Source organism: Acomys minous, assembly GCF_964271855.1.
Source record: "Acomys minous genome assembly, chromosome: 14".
NCBI classification, from domain to species: Eukaryota; Metazoa; Chordata; class Mammalia; order Rodentia; family Muridae; genus Acomys; species Acomys minous.
In genome coordinates, this window is record NC_140496.1 from 21,134,313 (window position 1) to 21,153,525 (window position 19,213).

Sequence of the window (19,213 nt, forward strand, 5' to 3'; positions counted from 1 at the left end):
AACAAAAACAAAGCCCAAAAAGTAAGAAAAAAATTCATCCAAATGTGGCACTGTAATCCCAGCACTTGAGCAGCTGAGGCAGGAGGATTCCAAGTTTTAGGCCAGCTTGGTGAGATATGGCTTAACTTTTAAAGGCACATACTTTGCTCTTCTAAAAGTCTCCAGTTTGTTTCCCAGCACCCACAAAAACAATCCTATCTCTTCAGCTACCCTTTTCTGGTCTCCAGGAGAAAGTGACCTTGTCTCAAAACAAAACAAAACACCACAAAAACCCCAACAAAGGCATGTTCATTCAGGACTAGGAAGAAGTCCTGTGACCAACCACATGGATGACCTTTGAGGATTTTATGGTTCTCCATATAAGTAGCACCCAAACTTGATCTGGAATTATAATTTTCCTTGAACAGCACAATTTTGTCACAGGTAAAAATTAGCACCAGTATTTTCCTTATGTGACAGATACTTCGGTCATTTTAAAGCATGGTGGCTTTTTAATCAGGCCCCCCCCCCTTTTTTTTCCGAGACAGGATTTCTCTGTGTAGCCTTGGCTGTCCTAGACTTACTTTGTAGCCCAGGCTGGCCTTGAACTCACAAGATCCACCTCCCTCTGCCTCCCAAGTGCTTAATCAGCCCTTTTTCCAAGTGGAAATTGTTGGGTCATGAGAACAGTTCAAGCTCAGCTCAGAACTCAGTGACACTGGCCCTTTTCCTTGAAGTGTGGATCAGTGGATCATACTTCAGAATGAAGTACAAGTATTTCTCAGCTTAATAATTCCTTTTTCATCATGTAGAATATTAAAAAGATGAATATTCCAAGGTTAAGATGAAAAAAAAAACTGACAATTTGTGCTGTGAATGTGCCATGTGTGGGTCTGAGCACCTGGACTTACGAGGAGGGATATGAGGTGTTCTGGCCTATGACGCGTGTTCTGTGACGTTACTCCCTTGAGCCAGTGTCTCTTACTGAGTCTGGAGTTAGGCAGACGGCCAGAAAGTCCTAAGAATTCTGTCTTCAACTCCTATAGCTTTGGGATACAGGCACAGGTGTGAGAGGCCTGGCTTTCTACCTGGGTGCTGGAATCAGAAACAAGCACTCTCACTAGTTGAGCAGTCTCCCTGCTCCAAACAGAGTCTCTAGTATTTAATATTTAATATTTCAATAAAGAATATTGGCTGGAGAGATGGCTCAGAGGTTAAGAGCACTGGCCGCTCTTCCAAAGGTCCTGAGTTCAACTCCCAGCAACCACATGGTGTCTCACAACCATCTATAATGAGATCTGGTGCCCTCTTCTGGCCTGCAGGTGTACATGCAGGCAGAACACTGTATACATAATAAATACATACTTAAAAAAAAAAAAAAGAATATTTAAAGTTACCAGTTACTCTGAAACACGTAAAGGTATCAGCACTTTAACTTATCTCCAGGGCAACTGTCAGCACAGTGAAAACCACAAGTAACATTTTGGTATTACTATGAGATACATTCAAACTTACAGACTTGCCTTCTGAGTACCTCTGAGAAGCTTGCTACTAAACTGATCCCTATAGAACTACATGCCAGGCGAACATGACCTAGCTCGGAAAGAGTTAAGTTTTAAAGTTACATACAATCCAAGTAAGATGGAGTACAGAGGAAAGTGCCATGTTTGGTTTGATTGGTAATCCCATGTCAGACATTACAAAATAACAAGTATAGGAGGATATTTTCCTTCTAGATTTGATTTTGAAATATTTGTCAGAGGAGCTCTAATTCAAACCAGCTGCTGGACTTGGGGAGCAGCCATCGGTTGGGACAAAGGCCCCCCACACCCACACCCACAGTTCTGTGGGAAGCTGGATGAGCTCACGCAGAGGAGCGTCAGCAGTTTGGCCATATTAGTCCCAAAGCTCACTCTCACTGCTGTCCACACGGCACAGCAGTCACGCCGTCCCTGGGCTCTGCCTCTCCCGGTCAGAGGCTTACAGCAAAACCCAGGGCACCTAGCGCACCAACATCTTCGCGCCTGTGCTGTAGACCTAGCTTTGATCTTAGGAAAGATCTAGAATAAAAATTCCCTTCAACACCTCCAAGCATCATTACTTAATTCCTCATTGGCCAAAAATGTCATGTATTGACAGAAAACACACACACACACACAGAGGGGGGGAGGGCATTTCGATTTCTAAGAATCTAAATGTGTAATTCAACAAAATCTTTAGCTTCTGTTAACTCACACCAATCTAACACTGTTACTTGATCTTCAAATCAGAAGCATAACTAATTCTAAATATATCAGGGACTACTTAGTTTTACAGACAATCAAGATCTCTCTTTTCCTTTCGTATGTGTTTCTGCTATTTTTTTCCTGTCTGTTCATTGAAAAGAACATGTGTGTATGCGTCTGGGCACGTGTGCACTCGTGCATGTGAAGTCTAGGTCAGTACAGCAGCTTCATGTTAGTTTTTGAGAGTCTTTCCCTGACTCCGCCAGGCAGGCAGGCAGGCAGGCAGGCAGGTGGTGAGCTCTAGGGACCCGCCTGTCTCTGGCTCCCCAGGAGTGGGACACAGCTACACCTGGCTTTTTGCAGGGTCCTGGGTATCTGAACCCAGGTCTCTCTGCTTATACAGCAAGTAATTCACCAACTTGAGCTGGCTGCCAGCCCCTCTGGCTTCATTTCCTTGAGGATGCTATTCCAAGTACAAACACTGTTTGTCTGACCCTTTTTGTCTCACGTGGCTTTTCTTTTCTTTCCTTCCTTCCTTTCACAGGCTCTCATGTAGTCCAGCCCAACCTTGGTTTTACTGCCTCTACTTCTCAAGTGCTGGCATTACAGTTATGTACCACCATGCTTGGCACTGTATGTGTTTTGGTGTCGTACTTGAGAAGGCTCTGGGCAGACCTATTCCTTAAATACACAACTGCCTTATTTACCTTACTAGTAAAGTCCTTTGATGAGTGACATCCAATGGACAGAAACTGCTTGTTTATGGGATGACTGTAATTTTTAGATTATGGAACAAAGACTTATTTAGAGTGCTCTACATCTTTGGAATGCATGTTAATTGGTCTAATTGTAACTGTGGAAACACATCCTTGTTTCTGTAGGATTCCTGTTCTGCTCTCAGTGCACATGAGGCAGAGTAAGGAGAATAAGGTGATAGCAGCGCAGGTTTGGTTTTGTTTGTCTGTTTGATTTCTGAGACAGGGTTCCTCTGTGTAGCGCTGATGGACCTGAACTCACTCTGTAGGTGGTCTCAACTCAGAAATTTGCTTGCCTCTGCCTCAAAGGTGCTGGGGGTAAAAGCGTGCGCTGGGGTTAAAGGTGGTGACCCAAGCTCAGGTTTTGTGAAGGGCACTGTGCACAAGCACAGAAGGATATTTTTAGATGATGTCAGGGTTTTTTTTTTTTTTTTTTGGTTTTGTTCTGTTTTTGTTTTTTGTTTTTTTGTTTTTTTTAATGTCAAGTTAGTTTTACTTCAGTGAGGTCATGGAAACTGATGCTTAAACTTAGTCTTCTACAAGACGCTTCTGCCCTCCGTGTATGGTAGACTTAGGGAGAGCACACCATCCTAGTCTAAAGGCCAGGAGATCCTTTCATTCTGTTTGGTGACTGAGGAGCTCCAGCTCTGCATTAGAGAAACTCCAGAAAAGCTACATGACAATTTAAAATTCTATTTTCAAAAAAGAATGCTGCCATGTTGCCTGTGGAGAAGCACACCTTTACTCCCAGTACTTGGAAGGCAGAGACAGGTGGACCTCTGTAAGCTCATGGCTAGCCAGGCCACACAGTGAAAGCCTGTCACAAAATATAATTGTTAAAAACAAAACAAAACAAAACAACAAAATGTAATTGTTTTGTTGTGCAAAACATGAAAAATGCAGTGTTCTTTCTCTGTGAGGCACAGGGGATGGCTCCATCACTTCCCTCTTTCACTACCAAGTACTTTCCTGAGTGGCTCTCAACCCCATTTTAGTGAAACCACCAGACTGTCTTCCACTTGTTCTCTCTGTCAAGGACAAATGGCAACTTCATGTCCAGGAGAGAACACTGTGACTTCTCATAGATTTTGGTTTACTACATTGAGAGAAACTTCTGAATGATTCCCAAAAGCACAGCCCATAGGCCTTTTCAGTTATTGCAACACCTGACTTTAAAATCCAAGTAAAACTAAATTTGAATTATGTTTCTAGTTGTAGTTATTATCTCTTAAGACATCCCAAATACGTAGAGGAATTTTAGCAACATAGATGCTCTGACAAGGGATCTTCTAGGTCTGTGTGATCTGGCTGGAATGACACTCCTTTAACCCCTCTGGCTGGAATACAGACAAACCGTTAGCACACACCTTTAATCCAAAACAATGAAGGTTAAAGTTAGTTTGTAGAAGGAAGCATCCATTTGAAAGTGATATTTAATTGAGGGGCAGACAAAGTGATAAATCAGAGAAAGATGTGACAGAATGAGTCAGAGATAGGGCATGCCCAACTCTGAAAACAGACAGGAAAGTGAAGCCACTTAGGAGCAGTACAGTAGAGTTGAGACTGTAGAGTAGGGTACAGTAGAGAGAGAAGGCTGTTTTACCAGAATTTTATAGGGACAGATCGAAGAGAAAACAAGCGAGACACAGGTAAAAACACAACAAGCCAGACAACAAGCCAGAGAATGAGAAGAAGCCAGAAGATTAGAACAGACTGCCAGAGTTAGTTTGAGGCCAAGCAGAGCAATTCAGTCAGAAGCTGAGAGAAGCCAGTTTGAATCAGTCATCTTAGAGAGGAGTTTGGGCCAGAAAAATTGAGTTGAACCAGCCAGCCAGAAAGGGTGAGCTTATTCAGCAGTAAGTCTCAGAGGCTGAAAACATCCTAGGCCTAGGTTAACAGACAGAGGCAGAAAGCCTTGGACATGACAATTATATCTGGCAAATAAAAGACCCTTACACAAATCTACGTTTTCAATTGTTCTCCTCCCAACTCCTAGTATCTGTGACGTAGGGAACATTCTGTGGCTTCAGGGCAAAGCAATGCTTATGGCTATATGTTTTTTCATTGCAATGAGTGCTACAAAGATATTTCGGCTTATTTGTGGTTTATTCACTGTACCACATTCTGGTTTAAGTTATTTCATAACGTACTCAAAAGGTTGCTACAATTTCAGTGGTTTTCAGTTACAGTCAATAATAAAAACAAAACAAAATCACCTCAAAACCCTAAAGCTCCTATTATCTCCATGACTAAGCAATTCTTCAATAATTTAAAAAGCACACACAAATACCACAAGTGACTGATCAGTAAGTTGGGGGAAAAACATTCTGTCTATGTTAGCTTCTTAAATGCTATTTTAGGCATCAAGGGCAGTAGAATTCACTTCATGAATCTTTAGTAGACTTAGAGCATTTTTCTTTTTAATCTTACCTTGTGGCCACAAGAGGGTAGCTATGACATGGTGATGCCCAGGCATCTCTTGTCCATGGCATACAATCATAAAGCAGCAAATCCTTCTCAGTCACAGCCATGAGAACAGGTCTCCATTGCTGCCTTCCACCATCTAGTTTTGCCTGTTACAGCAGTGAGATCCAGAATCAGAGCTAAGCATAAAAACGATGAGCTTTGTGCAGAAGTGACTTGGGCGTTGGCCGAACACTGGGAGCCTTTGTTTTACTTCCCCACTACAGACTTGAGATACAGGATCATCCCAATCAGGTGACTTCCATAGGTCAGCAGATGTGATGGGCGGTGTATTTGAAAATCTTACGCCTAACAAGTCACAGGTATTATTTAGTCACTTGACAATTTTACCCCATTCCATAACAACTGAGCATTACCATTTCTAATTAATATACATTGTTATGCTCAAAATGTTAAAAGTTTCCGGATGTCAAATGTACGATATCTTTTAAGAACAGGATGGAAAGCTGGGTGATGGTGGCGCGCACACTTTTAATCCCAGCACTCGGGAAGCAGAGGCAGGTGGATCACTGTGAGTTTGAGACTAGCCTTGTCTACAAAGTGAGTCCCAGACAGCCAGAGCTACACAGAGAAACCCTGTCTTGAAAAAAAACCAAAAAGATAAAGAAAACAAACAAAAAACAAGATGGAAACTCATGTCTTCTACTGCAGAATCTATACAGCAATGTTTTGATTAAAATCTACAATAAGAAAGCCAGATATCATGTGGTGCACGACTGTAATCTCAGCACTCAGGAGGCACAGGCAGGTAGATCTCTATGAATTCAATTATAGACTAAGTTATATAGTGAGACCTTGCCTCAAGAAACAAAAAAACAAAATATCCAATCTACAGTTAATAAACATATTGTGCATTACAATCTAACACACAAAATGTATATTAATTAGTATTTTAAATAATACATTACAAAACAGCACAACTCTGTATGCTATAGCAAATTATAGCCAGCCAGGCATGGTGGCACATGCCTTTAACCCCAGCACTCAGAAGGCAGCAGAGGCAAGCAGATCTCTGTGAGTTCGAGGCCAGCCTGGTTTACAAAGTGAGTTACACAGAGAAAGCCTGTCTCAAACAACAACAACAACAAAATAAGTTATAGCCTATTTTTTAAAATGTTGACCATGGATCAATAAGATGGCTCATTATTTTAAAAGTGCTTGCCATATAAGCCTGACAACCTGAGTTTGACTCTTTCTTGGAGCCCAGGGTAGATAGAAAAAACTGACTCCCAAAAATTTTCCTCTGACTGCTCCACACTTTCACTGTGGAGGGCAGAAGCCTGCACTTATACATACGTCAAACACACGCACAATAGTAAGTCAATGTTGACCATGATGTAGCTTGTCTTTCTAATATTCTGATTTAAGCATGGGCCTCATTCTGGGCAATTGCAAGAGTTCTCTGCTACATTGAGGAAGTACATGTTTTGGTTTCAAATATACATGTTTATCTACATAAAGGTCAGTTAGGAAAAAAGTCATGTTGGGGACTGGTCTGGCGCTATGTATTCAAATGCTAAATACTGGGCCCCAAAATCTGGTTTCAGTCCAGATGAGTAAATTCTCATGTACACAAGTACCTTGCTCCCCAATTTAAAGTTGATTGGTTAATAAAAATATCTAGAAACCTATAACTGGGCAGAAGAGAAAGAGGCAGAGCTTGGGCTTGGGCTCTGAGATGGGACAAGGAGGGGGAGAGAAGAGGAAGCCAGAGAGAAGGAAATGGCCACAGGGCAGGATGGACCAGGAACACATGGCCATGAGGGACGGCCTGAGGGAACAGAAGCAGCCCAGGCAGAGCCATTATGGTAAGTAACCTGGGGTGTGTAGCTGAGAAATAGCTTTAAAGCATAGTATAAATCGAAACGGTCCCTGTGTCTCTCCCCCACCCCCAAGACAGGGTTTCTCTGTGTAGCCTTCCCTATCCTCAACTTGCTTTGTAGACCAGCTGGCCTCGAACTCACAGAGTGCCGCCTGCCTCTGTCTCCTTGAGTGCTGGGGTTAAAGGCGTGCGCCACCATCCCGGTTGGTCCTTGTGTCTTTTATTTGGGAACTAAACAGTCTAAACTGGGGTAGAAACTCCAAATAGATATTTAGAAACAAGACACGATATAGCAGACCCCCTTCCCCTATAATACTACTATCCAGCCACCTATTCACACGTCAAGGATCAAGGGCCTAAATGGAGAAGACGATGCTCAAGAAAGCCCTGCCATTAAAACCCTTGTCCTCCCTCCAGGCTGTCCCCGACTGCCTCCAGAATTCAAGTTGGTGTAGTCTCTTGAAAGCTGTCTTAAGAATCATCTTTTATTTTCTTGAAGACTTCTGAAGGGGACTAGAGAGATGGCTCAGTGGTATGAGGACTGGCCATTCTACCAAAGTACCTGATTTTGATTGTGGCAGCTTGTAACCATCTTGTAATTCCAGTGGATCAAAAAATGTGCTCCTTTTGGCCTTTGTTAAGACTGGTTATTTACGTGGTACAAAGACATGTAGGTGCCGGGTGTGGTGGTGCACACATTTGATCCCAGCACTTAGGAGGCAGAGGCAGGCAGATTGCTGTGAGTTTGAGGCCAGCCTGGTCAACAAAGCTAGTCCAGGACAGCCAAGGGCTAAACAGAGAAACCCTGTCTCAGAAAAAACAAAGGCATGTAGGCAAAAACATCCAAACACATAAAGAAAGAAAGAAAGAGGAGAGAGAGAGAGAGACAGAGAGAAGGACTTCTGACGGTAATTTGGTTGTGGCAGAGTATTTTAAACATACACTTAAGACTATCAAAGAGGCCTAAGCCTTCTGTTTTGTTTTGTTTGAGTCAGGCTCTATGTAGCCCTTGCTGGCCTCAAATTCACAGAGACCCGCCTGTCTCAACTTCTTATACACCAGCATGCCCGGCGTACGCTGAGAGCACTTAACTCGGGGTCTTAGATTCTTTTGAGACAGGGTCTCACTCTGGCTTGGCTTTGAACTCACAGAGATCTGCCTACCTTTGCCTTCTGGGTGGTGGGATTAAAGGCAAGCACCAGCACACACTTCTGGGTCTCTTTTCTCTTATCAAAACCTACAGTTGATCTCAGCAATGAGAAATGAAGTGTAGCCTGTGAGAGGACCAGTACATCCTAGTTTTCTAAGACTCTCATCTCTGGCTAGCTGCAATCTGGTGGAAGCGTATCAGTTATCAGGTCTATAAGGCCAGTCAGCACCTGATGGCTCAGCAGGGAGGGGTGCTTGCTTCAGCCCTACAATCTGAGTTCAAACCCCAAGACCCACAATGGAACTATATAATCTTATTTTTAAAAATGAAAATTTCCACTAAATTATGATTTTTGTTTTTTAAGACAGGGTTTCCCTGTGTAGCATTGGCTATCCTGGACTCACTTTGTAGACCAGGCTGGCCTCAAACTCACAGCAGTTCACCTGACTATCAAGTGCTGGGATTAAAGATGCATGATGCCACCATCACCCTTCGAAGGCAGTGCTTTAAAAAAATATTGTGGATATGGAGGTCAGAGAACAGCACTGTGGAGCTGGTTACTCCCATGTTTATGAGGGCTCCCAGGATTCAACCCAGGTCAGAAGTTGGGTGGGTGCTTACTGTCAGGACAATGACCTGAGTTTGATTCCCAGAAACTCATATGGTGGAAAAGAACTTCAAGTTGTCCTCTGACCTGCACATGAGTGCCATGATATGCACACCCACATGTAGAGGAATTTCTATTCAGAACAAGGCTGCTCTGGCAAGAGATCACATCCAAAGACCTTCTAGGTCCCTGTGACCCGGCTAGAAGGAATACAAACACACCTTTAATCCAGGAGACAGAGACAAGCAGATCTGAGTTCCAGGACAGCAAGTTTCAGGAAAGAAAAGTTTAGGTCCAGGCGTGGTTGTACATGCCATTAATCCCAAACAATGAAGATAAAGTTAGTTTGTAGATTGGAAGGCTGGAGGTTGAGACAGGGTTTCTCTGTGTAGCCTTGTCTATCCTGGACTCGCTTTGTAGACCAGGCTGGCCTTGAATTCACAGGATGCGCCTGCCTCTGCCTTCCCTGCGTACTGGGATTGAGGTGTGTGCCACCATGCCCGGCTCCAGAAAAGACATCCCTGCAGTCCCTTGATCCTAGTCCTAAATCACAAAAGGCACAGGGAAAGCTGTTTAGAAGGACAGATGGTAACAGGAAACTTCTTTTAATTATATTGTGATGATACCATGAAGGTTAATTCCGCTGCTGGGGTGATGATTAGAAAGCAGTAGCTAAATGGCAGAAAGGAAGGGTGGGAGGAACAATAAGAGACTAACAGAGGAGTTGCAAAGCTTTGTAGATCTAGGAACTGAGCACTACACAATCTATAGATGTTATCTGTAGACAGGCATGGTGGCGCATGTCTTTAGTCCCAGCACTGAGGAAGTTGTGGCAGGCAATTGTCTGTGAGCTCAAGGCCAGTCTGGTCTACACAGTGAGACCATGTCTTAAACTCACACACACATAAGCACAGACACAGACACAGACAGACATACTAATTGAATATGTAGATATGTATAGATATAAATAGCCTAAAAATATGCCGTAAGGGTAGCACTCTACCTGAGGGATGAGTAAAACCCTTGCTCTGCCTCCCACCTACCTGTTCTGCCAGCCAGGCAATATGCTTGACTTCCTTGCTGCCTCCCGCTGTACTGGTTGCACCAAGCATGGCATTGAGTTCAGCCAGTACCTGTGGGAGGAGAGCCATTATGTTGGTGTGGATAGCTACGAACCAGGAGTGTGCTGTGGCTGTATCCTTGCAGCGTAGGATCAAAGTGTTTCTGCTATCAGGAGAATGTAGCTCTATCAATCTGTATGGAGAGAGAAAAAGAGAAAAATGAGCTAGGTTCCAAGTCATCACACCAACCAGAGTTAACATACTAACTGCAAATCTCCTCTAATATTGTTTTTCAAATAGTAACACTGTAATTCCACAGAGTCCAACTCCAGAGAAAATGGATGGACAACAACTGAGACTAACAGCTGGATTTGGTGTTGTACTGGAATGGCCAATAGCCAGACACTTCACTTTGCCTTAATTTCCATGTCAAAGAAACAGAACCAACCAGTGTCTGCTAGGACATCAACATGTATGCGCACACACGCACACACACACACACACACACACTGTATATATATTATATGTGTGTGTGTGTGAAAGACAGAGTCTCATATAGGCTGGCATCAATTTGCTATATAGCTGAGGATGACCTTGATCTGGCCTTCATCTTTTAAGTGCTGGGATTACAGACTAATGTTACCACAGAAAGCTAAAAGAACTGATATTTTTCACCAGGGAGGCAGAGGCAGGAAGATCTCTGAGTTAGATGCTAGCCTGGTCTACAGAGCCAGTTCCAGGACAGCCAGGGCTACACATAGAAACTTTCCCTTAAAAAAACAATGATGAACTGGGCGGTGGTGGCACACGTCTTTAATCCCAGCATTTGGGAGGCAGAAGCAGGCGGATTGCTGTGAGTTCAAGGCTAACCTGGTCTACAAGTGAGTCAAGGACCTTCAAGGCTACACAGAGAAACCCTGTCTTGGAAAAAACAAAACAAAACAAAAACAAAAAACAAAAGAAAGAAAGAAAGAAAGAAAGAAAGAAAGAAAGAAAGAAAGAGGGAGCCAGCCACAGGGAGCAAGCCAGTAAACCACATTCCTCCATGGCCTCTGCTTCAGTTCCTGCCCTGATTCACCTCAAGGGATAGAGTGTGACCTGAGAGTTCTAAGATGGCATAAATCCTTTCCTCCCCAAGTTTCTTTTGGTGACAGTGTTTTACCACAACAATAGAAATCCTAACTAAAATGAGTGAGGAGAGCCAAATCCCAGCCAATCTACTATTTAATCCCTAACTGGGTAGGGAATTGGTGGCAGGGCTATCCCTCAAAGTGAGACTAAAGCATGCACCACAGAGAGAGGCAGGAGGACTGTGAAGTCTATGCCAGCCTGGGCTACTTAGTGAGTTATATCTCAAAAGATAAAAACAAAATCTGGGGACATGCCGTAGTTGAATGTTTGACCCTAAATTCCCACCACTGCAAATCAAGCCAATAACAACAACAACAACAACAACAAAACCAAAACAAAACCAAAAACCAAACAAAACAAAACAAAACAAAAAACCCAAACAAAAAAAACACCCCCAACCAAAAAGTGTCTAGCTGAGCATGGCAGTTCCTGTTCTCAGGCAGCTAAGGCAAAATTACAAGATTTGAGGCCAGCCTAGGCTAGGACAGCTTAGGATATAATTATCAGACTGTAACAAACAGTGGCCAATGACTGCCATGACCTCATCCTAGAAAGAGTTGGAGCTATTCTCATTCCCAAACTGGTTGGAGAATCAATTCTCAGTTCAGACTGCATGTCTTTTAGGCTGATCATTTTCTACAAGGCTTATTTATTTCCACCCCACTGCTCTGTCACTGAGGCCAGCGTAACATTCTTTAGACATATGCTGAAGTTCACTGGCAAGAACCAGGCAAGAAATTTCCTTCACTCCTCCTACTGACCTACTTAGTACTACAGATAGAAATCAGTTCAGCCTTCTCTAGGCACGAAACAGTTACTTTCTGGAAAAAAACAATGACCACAGCAAATAAAAATCCTTCACACCATACACAGTCCTGAGACAGTCTCTCAGATAGGTCCTTTAACAGAAAATTGCCTCTAAAAATCCTTGTATTAGACCATAACTAAAAATAACTGGAAGAATGAAAACAAATGTGCTATAAAATAAAACAGCCTCATTACTCAGGAGAGGACACTAGAACTAGAGGGCTCAAATGAAATGGGCAGGAAGTTGCTTTGTAGGCAGGATCATCAGTATTTATGAAAAGAGAAATCGTATAGCTTCTTGGAAAGGGATTGTAGGAAAGATAAGAAACAATTACAATTAATTAAGAAAACAATAAGCAAGACTGGAGAAGCTGGGTTGGTGGTACACACCTTTAATCCCAGCACTCCAATAGGCAAGGACAGGTAGATCTCGGTGAGTTTGAGGCCAGCCTGGCCTACAGTGCAAGTTCCAGGACAGTCAGGGCTAAAACAGAGAGAAACTGTCCCCCCCCAAAAAAACAAAACAACCACCACCACCAACCCCCCCATCTGAAAATAACCCTCCCCTGCACCGCAGCCCCCCCACAAAAACAAAACCCCAAGGCTGCAGAGATGGGTTAGGAGCACTGACTGCTCTTCCAAAACCAGCACCTACATGGCAGCTCACAACTATCTGTAACTCTAGGATGTGACACCCTTACCTAGACATACATGTAGACAAAACACTAATCCTCATAAAATAAAATATTTTTAAAAAAGATTCAAATAGATGAAGTATCTTAATCCCAGCACTTGGAAGGCAGAGGCAGACAGATCTCTGTGTGAGGCCAGCCTAGTCTACAAAGCCGAGTTGCAGGATAGCCAGGGCTACACAGAGAAATCCTATCTCAAAAACAAAAAAACAAAGCAAATCAACAAAAACAAATAAAATCCAATACACTCGCAAGCAGAACTGAGTCTAAGATCCAAAAGAGTCTGTCTTGTAGCAGTCCTCAAAACTGACAAAGGCAACATTGCAATGCTTGAAATGAGCTATTTTAAAGGTAAAATTAAAATAAAAACCCTGTTAATAACAAACATGGAGGCAGTCTGCCAGTAACAGAGCCCACCCGAGAGATGAAGAGGCAGCTACAATGTTAAAGGTTTTGGACTCTAGTCAAACCACTGAGGATTTCCTGGGGATTTAATTCCAGTTTGATCAGACAAGTCAAATCAATATTTAGGTAGACAGAAGCACTGGACTGTCAGCTCAGACCATGTTAATGTATCTATGTGTTTATGTCTTTGATATAAATTGTGAGTTAAATTCTTATATGTCACAAAATTCAAGTTTACTTTTTTCTAGAAAAACAGTCAGAATGAAAATGCAGTACTATGAGCCAATGCAAAGGGAAAACTTAAGATTGCTACATTTCTACAGGACACTGTACTGCATGCTAAGGAATGGGCTCATTTTCTCTCCCTGGACTTCATCATTAATTAATTAGTCGTCACATTTTACAATAAGACACAGGATTATCAGAAGCATCTATAGAGGCAGTAGAAACTTGAGGTGGGGAAAGGTAGTAACCTTCATTTATTCGCTAATTTGATAGTTACACTCCCATCAGCTTTATAATTACAGAACCAAATCACAGTAGTAAAACAGTAATAATAAAAACAAGCTGCTTCTCTTTTGGTTTTAGTGAAGACTTTACATAAAACTGAAAGATGAACCATAAAGAGATCCCCCCCACAATCCCATCAGAATGGAAAATCTTGTCAATGCTGGTGAGAACATGGGGCAACTGAAACTCTCACACTGTTGGCGGCTGTTGGCTTCAGCATAAATGGCAGTCACTTTGGAAGAATGTTTAGACATCAGTTAAGAGCACTGACTGCTTTCCCAGAGGTTCTGAGTTCAATTCCCAGCAACCACACAGTGGTTCACAACCATCTATAATGTGACCAAATGTGCACTGTATACATAATAAATAAATCTTTAAAAAAAAAAGAAATTTCTTTTCTTTCTTAGATTTATTTTATTTAATATGTTTGAATGTTTTGCTTCCGTGTATGTGTGTGTACCGTTGTGTGCCTGGCGTCCATAGGTGCTGCAATGAATGGTCCTGGGGAGAGCAGCCAGTGTTTAGCTGTCTCTCTAGCCCTGGATGTTCCCTTTTTTTTTTTTTTTTTTTTTGGTTTTTTGAGACAGGGTTTCTCTGTGTAGCGTTGGCTGTCCTAGACTCACTTTGTAGACTAGGGTGGCCTCGAACTCACAGTGATCCACCTGCCTCTGCCTCCAAGTGCTGGGATTAAAGGCGTGCGCCACCACGCCTGGCCTGGATGTTCCTTTTAAAATCAAACACACACATTTGTTTATTTGTTTTGTTTTTTGAGACAGAAAGGTTTCTCTGTGTAACCCTGGCTGTCCTGGAACTCACTCTGTAGACCAGGCTGGCCTCGAACTCACAGAGATCCCCTGCTTCTGCCTCCCTAGGTTTGTGCACCAACACATACTTCAAGTGAAAATAGCAACCAATTCCTTTTCAGCAGTAATCTTTAGCCTCGTCTCAACCACCTCAGAGCCAGCCTTGTACAGCACATCATGGCCAAGTATGAGGATCATCTGACTGGAATGAAGTGTGTCCCCACCCACCCTCCTCCAATATTATGTAGTATTTTGACTTTGGCTAAGCTGGAAGTTCTGGGTTTCATCATAGCAACTTTGCACTTTTTTAAAAACCTCATTTATGTGTATGAGTGCTCTGACTTCATGCACATCAGAAGAGGGCATCAGATCCCGTTACAGATGGTTGTGGGCTACCATGTGGCTACTGGGAACTGAACTCAGGACCTCTGGAAGAATAGCCAGTAAGCCATCGCTCCAGCCCATCTTCACATGTTTATTGTCATACTTTGTTCTCGATTGTTCCCTTCCCCAAATACCCTCCTCCATTCCCCTTTTCCCTCCTCCAGCTGGTTCCCCTTTCTGCCCCACTGAGTTCCCCTTTCTACTTTCCTTTTACATGTAAGTCATTACCATTTCATAGCTCCTTTAAGATCACTTTCTCCCTCTCTGATTAGAGTTCCCTGTCCTAGTTTCCTGAGCTACAAACACACATACAGATAGTCTGCTACAATATTAGCAGTTCCAAATTGCTCTCTACACTTGGTTCTAAGGAGCTCTTTCAAACCTGACCATTACAGCATATGTTTTCAGTATATGGGGCTAGGGAGGTAGGTGGCTCAGTGGTTAAGAGCACTTGCTGCTTTTGCAGAGGACCCAGGCTCAACTCCAATCACTCACATGGTTGTCCACAAATGTCTCTAATTCTAGTTTCAGGGGGACCTAAGACTTCTGTGGGCAGCTAGGCATGGTGGTGCACGCCTTTAATCCCTATACTCAGGGAGGCAGAGGCAGGCAGATTGCTGAAAGTTCGAGGCCAGCCTGGTCTAGAAAGTCAAGGACAGTCAAGGCTACACAGAGAAACCTGTCTCGAAAAACCAAAAAGACATCTGTGGGCAATAAGTACTTATATGGTACATAGACATACATGCAGGCAGAACGCACACACACATGCACACACATATAATAAATAAACCTTTTTGTTGTTTTTGGGTTTTGTTTTGTTTCAAGACAAGGTTTTTCTGTGTAGCTCTGACTGTCGTGGAACTCACTGTATGGACCAGACTAGCCTAGAACTTAGAGATCACTTGCCTCTGCCTCCCAAGTGCTGGGATTAAAGGCCTGCACCACCATTGTCAGGCTTAAAATAAATAAATCTTTTAAAAAATGTTTCTCGCATATAAATGGACCAAAGAGAATGAGTTTTAAAGCAATTCTTTTTAACAGACATCTTAATAGAAGACAAAGGCAGCAGGACGCTTAGCTCATTATCAAGTTGTAATCACCTTCATTCTGCCTTCTTTCCCCATCCCAATAAGCCCCGTTCTCCAGAAATATTTTATGCTTTGCTCTTTTCTCCAGAGTCTGGCCGCATCAGCAACAACATAGGCATCTATTCTCAGAAATGATTTATAGGGTTTAGCATGTCTACCCTTCTTGGCCTGAGGCTCTGTGTGTGTGGTTTGTTTTACCACTAGATGTATTAAGGCTTTTTGCACCTTTGTGGTTTTTTTCTGAAACTGATTATTGTATGACATAGACTAATCTGGAACTCACTCTGTAGCCCAGGTTGGCCTTAAATTCACAGAGATTCTCCTGTCTTAGCCTCCCAAGGGGTGGGATCACAGGTGAGGGCTACCGTAACTGTCTCACTTATGACACTTTATGCTACAATTTCTTGGAATGAAGACATGGCTCAAGGTCAAGAGCACCTGATGTTCTTACAAAGAACTTGAGTTTGACCAAGAAGAGACTTGATACCCTATGAGCATATACAGGGGGAGGAAGTCCCCCTCAGGCACAGTCATAGGGAAGTAAGGGGAAAATGGGAGGGAGGGAAGAATGGGAGGATACAAGGGATGGGATAACCATTGAGATGTAACAAGAATAAATTAATTAAAAAAAAAAAGAAAATTGTAAAAAAAAAAAAAGAACTTGAGTTTGGTTCCCAGCACTCATTTAAACAGCTTACAACTGCCTTTAACTCCAATTTTGGCCTCTGCATATTTACATAAATAAACACATAAACATAAAAAAAATTAAGAACTACAATTTCTTTTTCTTTTCTTTTTTTTTTTTTCTTTTGGTTTTTCAAGACAGGGTTTTTCTGTGTAGCCTTGGCTATTCTAGATTTACTTTGTAGACCAGGCTGTCCTTAAACTCACAGCGATCCACCTGCCTCTGCTTCCTAAGTGCTAAGATTAAAGCTGTGGGCCACCATGCCCAGAGAACTACAATTTCTTGAGATAGTATGTAAACCGCTCTGAGCAGAAGTTTTAATCTTGAGCCTTATATGCTCAAGAAGGTCATTCAGGATTTGTCTGATACTCTGCCCCCCCAACCCCCACCCAAAGAGTGTCTCACCGTGTAGCTTTGGCAGGTCTGGAACTCACTAGGTAGCTCAGTCTGGCCTTGAACTCATATATCTGCAGATATCTGCCTCCTTCTGCCTCCCTGGTGCTGGAATTAATGGCATGTGCTACTATGTGCTTCATGTTCTATCCTGCTCTGCTTAGGAACCTGGGTGCATTCAGATCAGAGACCACAGAATGAAAGCATGTTGTACAAGGCCTGTCTTTAGGGCTTTGAACAAGGTTTGTTTTTGGTTGTTTTTTTTTTAAGTCACCCCCACTTTGACAAATCTCTGGCCTAACACTGAATCTACACATACTTTTCACAAAGTTAATAAAATCAAAGTAATCACAAAACACAAATAGCTATAGAACAAGAAGGAAAATTATAACCCATCATTATCACAATATGTATACACACACATACACACACACACACACACACACACACACACACACACACACACAAAAGGAGTGCCTTCAAGCTGGGCATAGTGGCGCATGCTTTTAATCTCAGCACTAGGGAGGCAGAAACTGGTGGATCTCTGTGAGTTCGAGGCCACCCTGGTCTACAAAGTGAGTCCAGGAGAGCCAAGGCTACACACCTGTCTCGAAAGACAAGAAGAGGAAGAGAAGGAGGAGGAGGAGGAGGAGGAGAAAGGGGAGGAGAAGGAGGAAGAAGAGGAGGAGGAGAAGGAGGAGAAAGAAATTTCTTTATGAAGAGACATGGGGGGGTGGGCAGGGAGACGGTAGGTTTGAGGCCATCTGGACTCCAAAATAAGGACAAATCTCTGATCTCAGAACAGCGTTTCCCTCTTCAGTAACTTCCTGGTCAGGAGGAGGCACTGATGCATCCTCGGGTTTACAGGCTGAGCGCATGGTGCTCACCTGTTCTCCAGGTCTGGCATGCTTAGGTTTCTAGCAGCGAAGCACATTTTGAGAGGGATGACCTTCCTGTCCTTGGTGCTGTTCTGATGCTTTGGAGAGCCAGAGTCTTCACTGCCACTGAAGCTTGGTGACTGGGGAGCGGCACCTTCCCATGGCAGATCTGATACTAAAGATGGCTTCTTGATATATGGTGTCACTTCTCGGATGAACTTGACTATGAAAAAAAAATCAAAGGAGGTTAGTATTTGATCAAATGTAACCTGATCGATGTTCCTGATCAAATGTAAACCAAAATATTCACATACACCCAGTGGTGGTGCGCATCTTTAATCCCAGCACTTGGGAGGCAGAGGCAGGCAGGTGTCTGTGAGTTTGAGGCCAGCCTGGTCTATAGTGGGTTCCAGAATAGCCAGGGCTACACAGAGAAACTCTGTCTTGTTTTTTTTTGTTGTTGTTGTTGTTTGGTTTTTCGAGACAGGGTTTCTCTGTGTATCCTTGACTATCCTGGACTCGCTGTAGACCAGGCTGGCCTTGAACTCACAGCAATCCGCCTATTTCTGCCTCCTGAGTGCTGGCACCACAAGAAACCCTGTCTTGAAAAAAAAAAGTCATATACATGCAACATCTTGAGCAAAGTGAAAAACAGAATTGAAATGCGCCACCACACCCAGCTCTTTTTTTTTTTTTTTTGAGCAAAGGTCTTGTATAGCATAGGCAGGCCTTGAACCTTGAACTTGGTATGTAGCATGAGCTTCTAATCCTCGTGTTTCTACTGCTTGAGTGCTGAGACTACAGGCATATACCACCATGCTTGGTTTATGAGACGCTGAATCAAACTGAGGGCTCTGCCAACTGTGGTGTCCCCAGCCCATATCCATGCTCCTCAATACAGTGGGCCTTAGGTTGTGCGTGTCTGTTTTGCTTTGTTTTTAGCATGTTTGTGGTAATCAGATTAGAGATACTAATTCTGAGTAGATCATTAGGACTCTTCTAAGCACTGTACTTTTCAAGAGTGCCCATTTAGAATGGCTTTGTTTCCCTCAGTTGGTAGCCCATAGCTGGCATGGCGCCTTAAGTGCTCAAAAGCATGTCTCAGCCATTGGCATTGATTGAAAACCTTGGGAATTTCTGCCAAGTTCTCGTGATGTCATCCTCTCCTGTAAGCACAAAGCTCAAGTGTGTACTGAAATGCCTGAGTCAGCTGCTCGAGGGGTATACTGGCTACACTCCTGCTCAGTCTTCCAGGATGAAGAATCTCCTTGGTGAACTAAGGCAGCTAGCTTTTACTCTCTCCACCCAGAAATGCATTTATATAAAAACATTCAGGAAAAACATGCACACATAT

At 43.0% G+C, this 19,213-nt stretch overlaps 1 protein-coding gene across 1 annotated transcript in view; it reads right to left on the bottom strand.

Annotated features, from left to right (window-relative positions):
• The window catches only part of SNTB2 (syntrophin beta 2), a 71,984-nt gene that overhangs the window by 9,950 nt on the left and 42,821 nt on the right, over positions 1-19,213 (bottom strand). The window contains exons 2-4 of the mRNA XM_084756963.1: positions 17,869-18,082; positions 10,066-10,276; positions 5,390-5,532 (exon numbers count right to left, since the gene is read on the bottom strand). Coding sequence (XP_084613089.1) covers positions 5,390-5,532; positions 10,066-10,276; positions 17,869-18,082 — 568 coding nt within the window. The remainder of the gene's footprint in view (positions 1-5,389; positions 5,533-10,065; positions 10,277-17,868; positions 18,083-19,213) is intronic.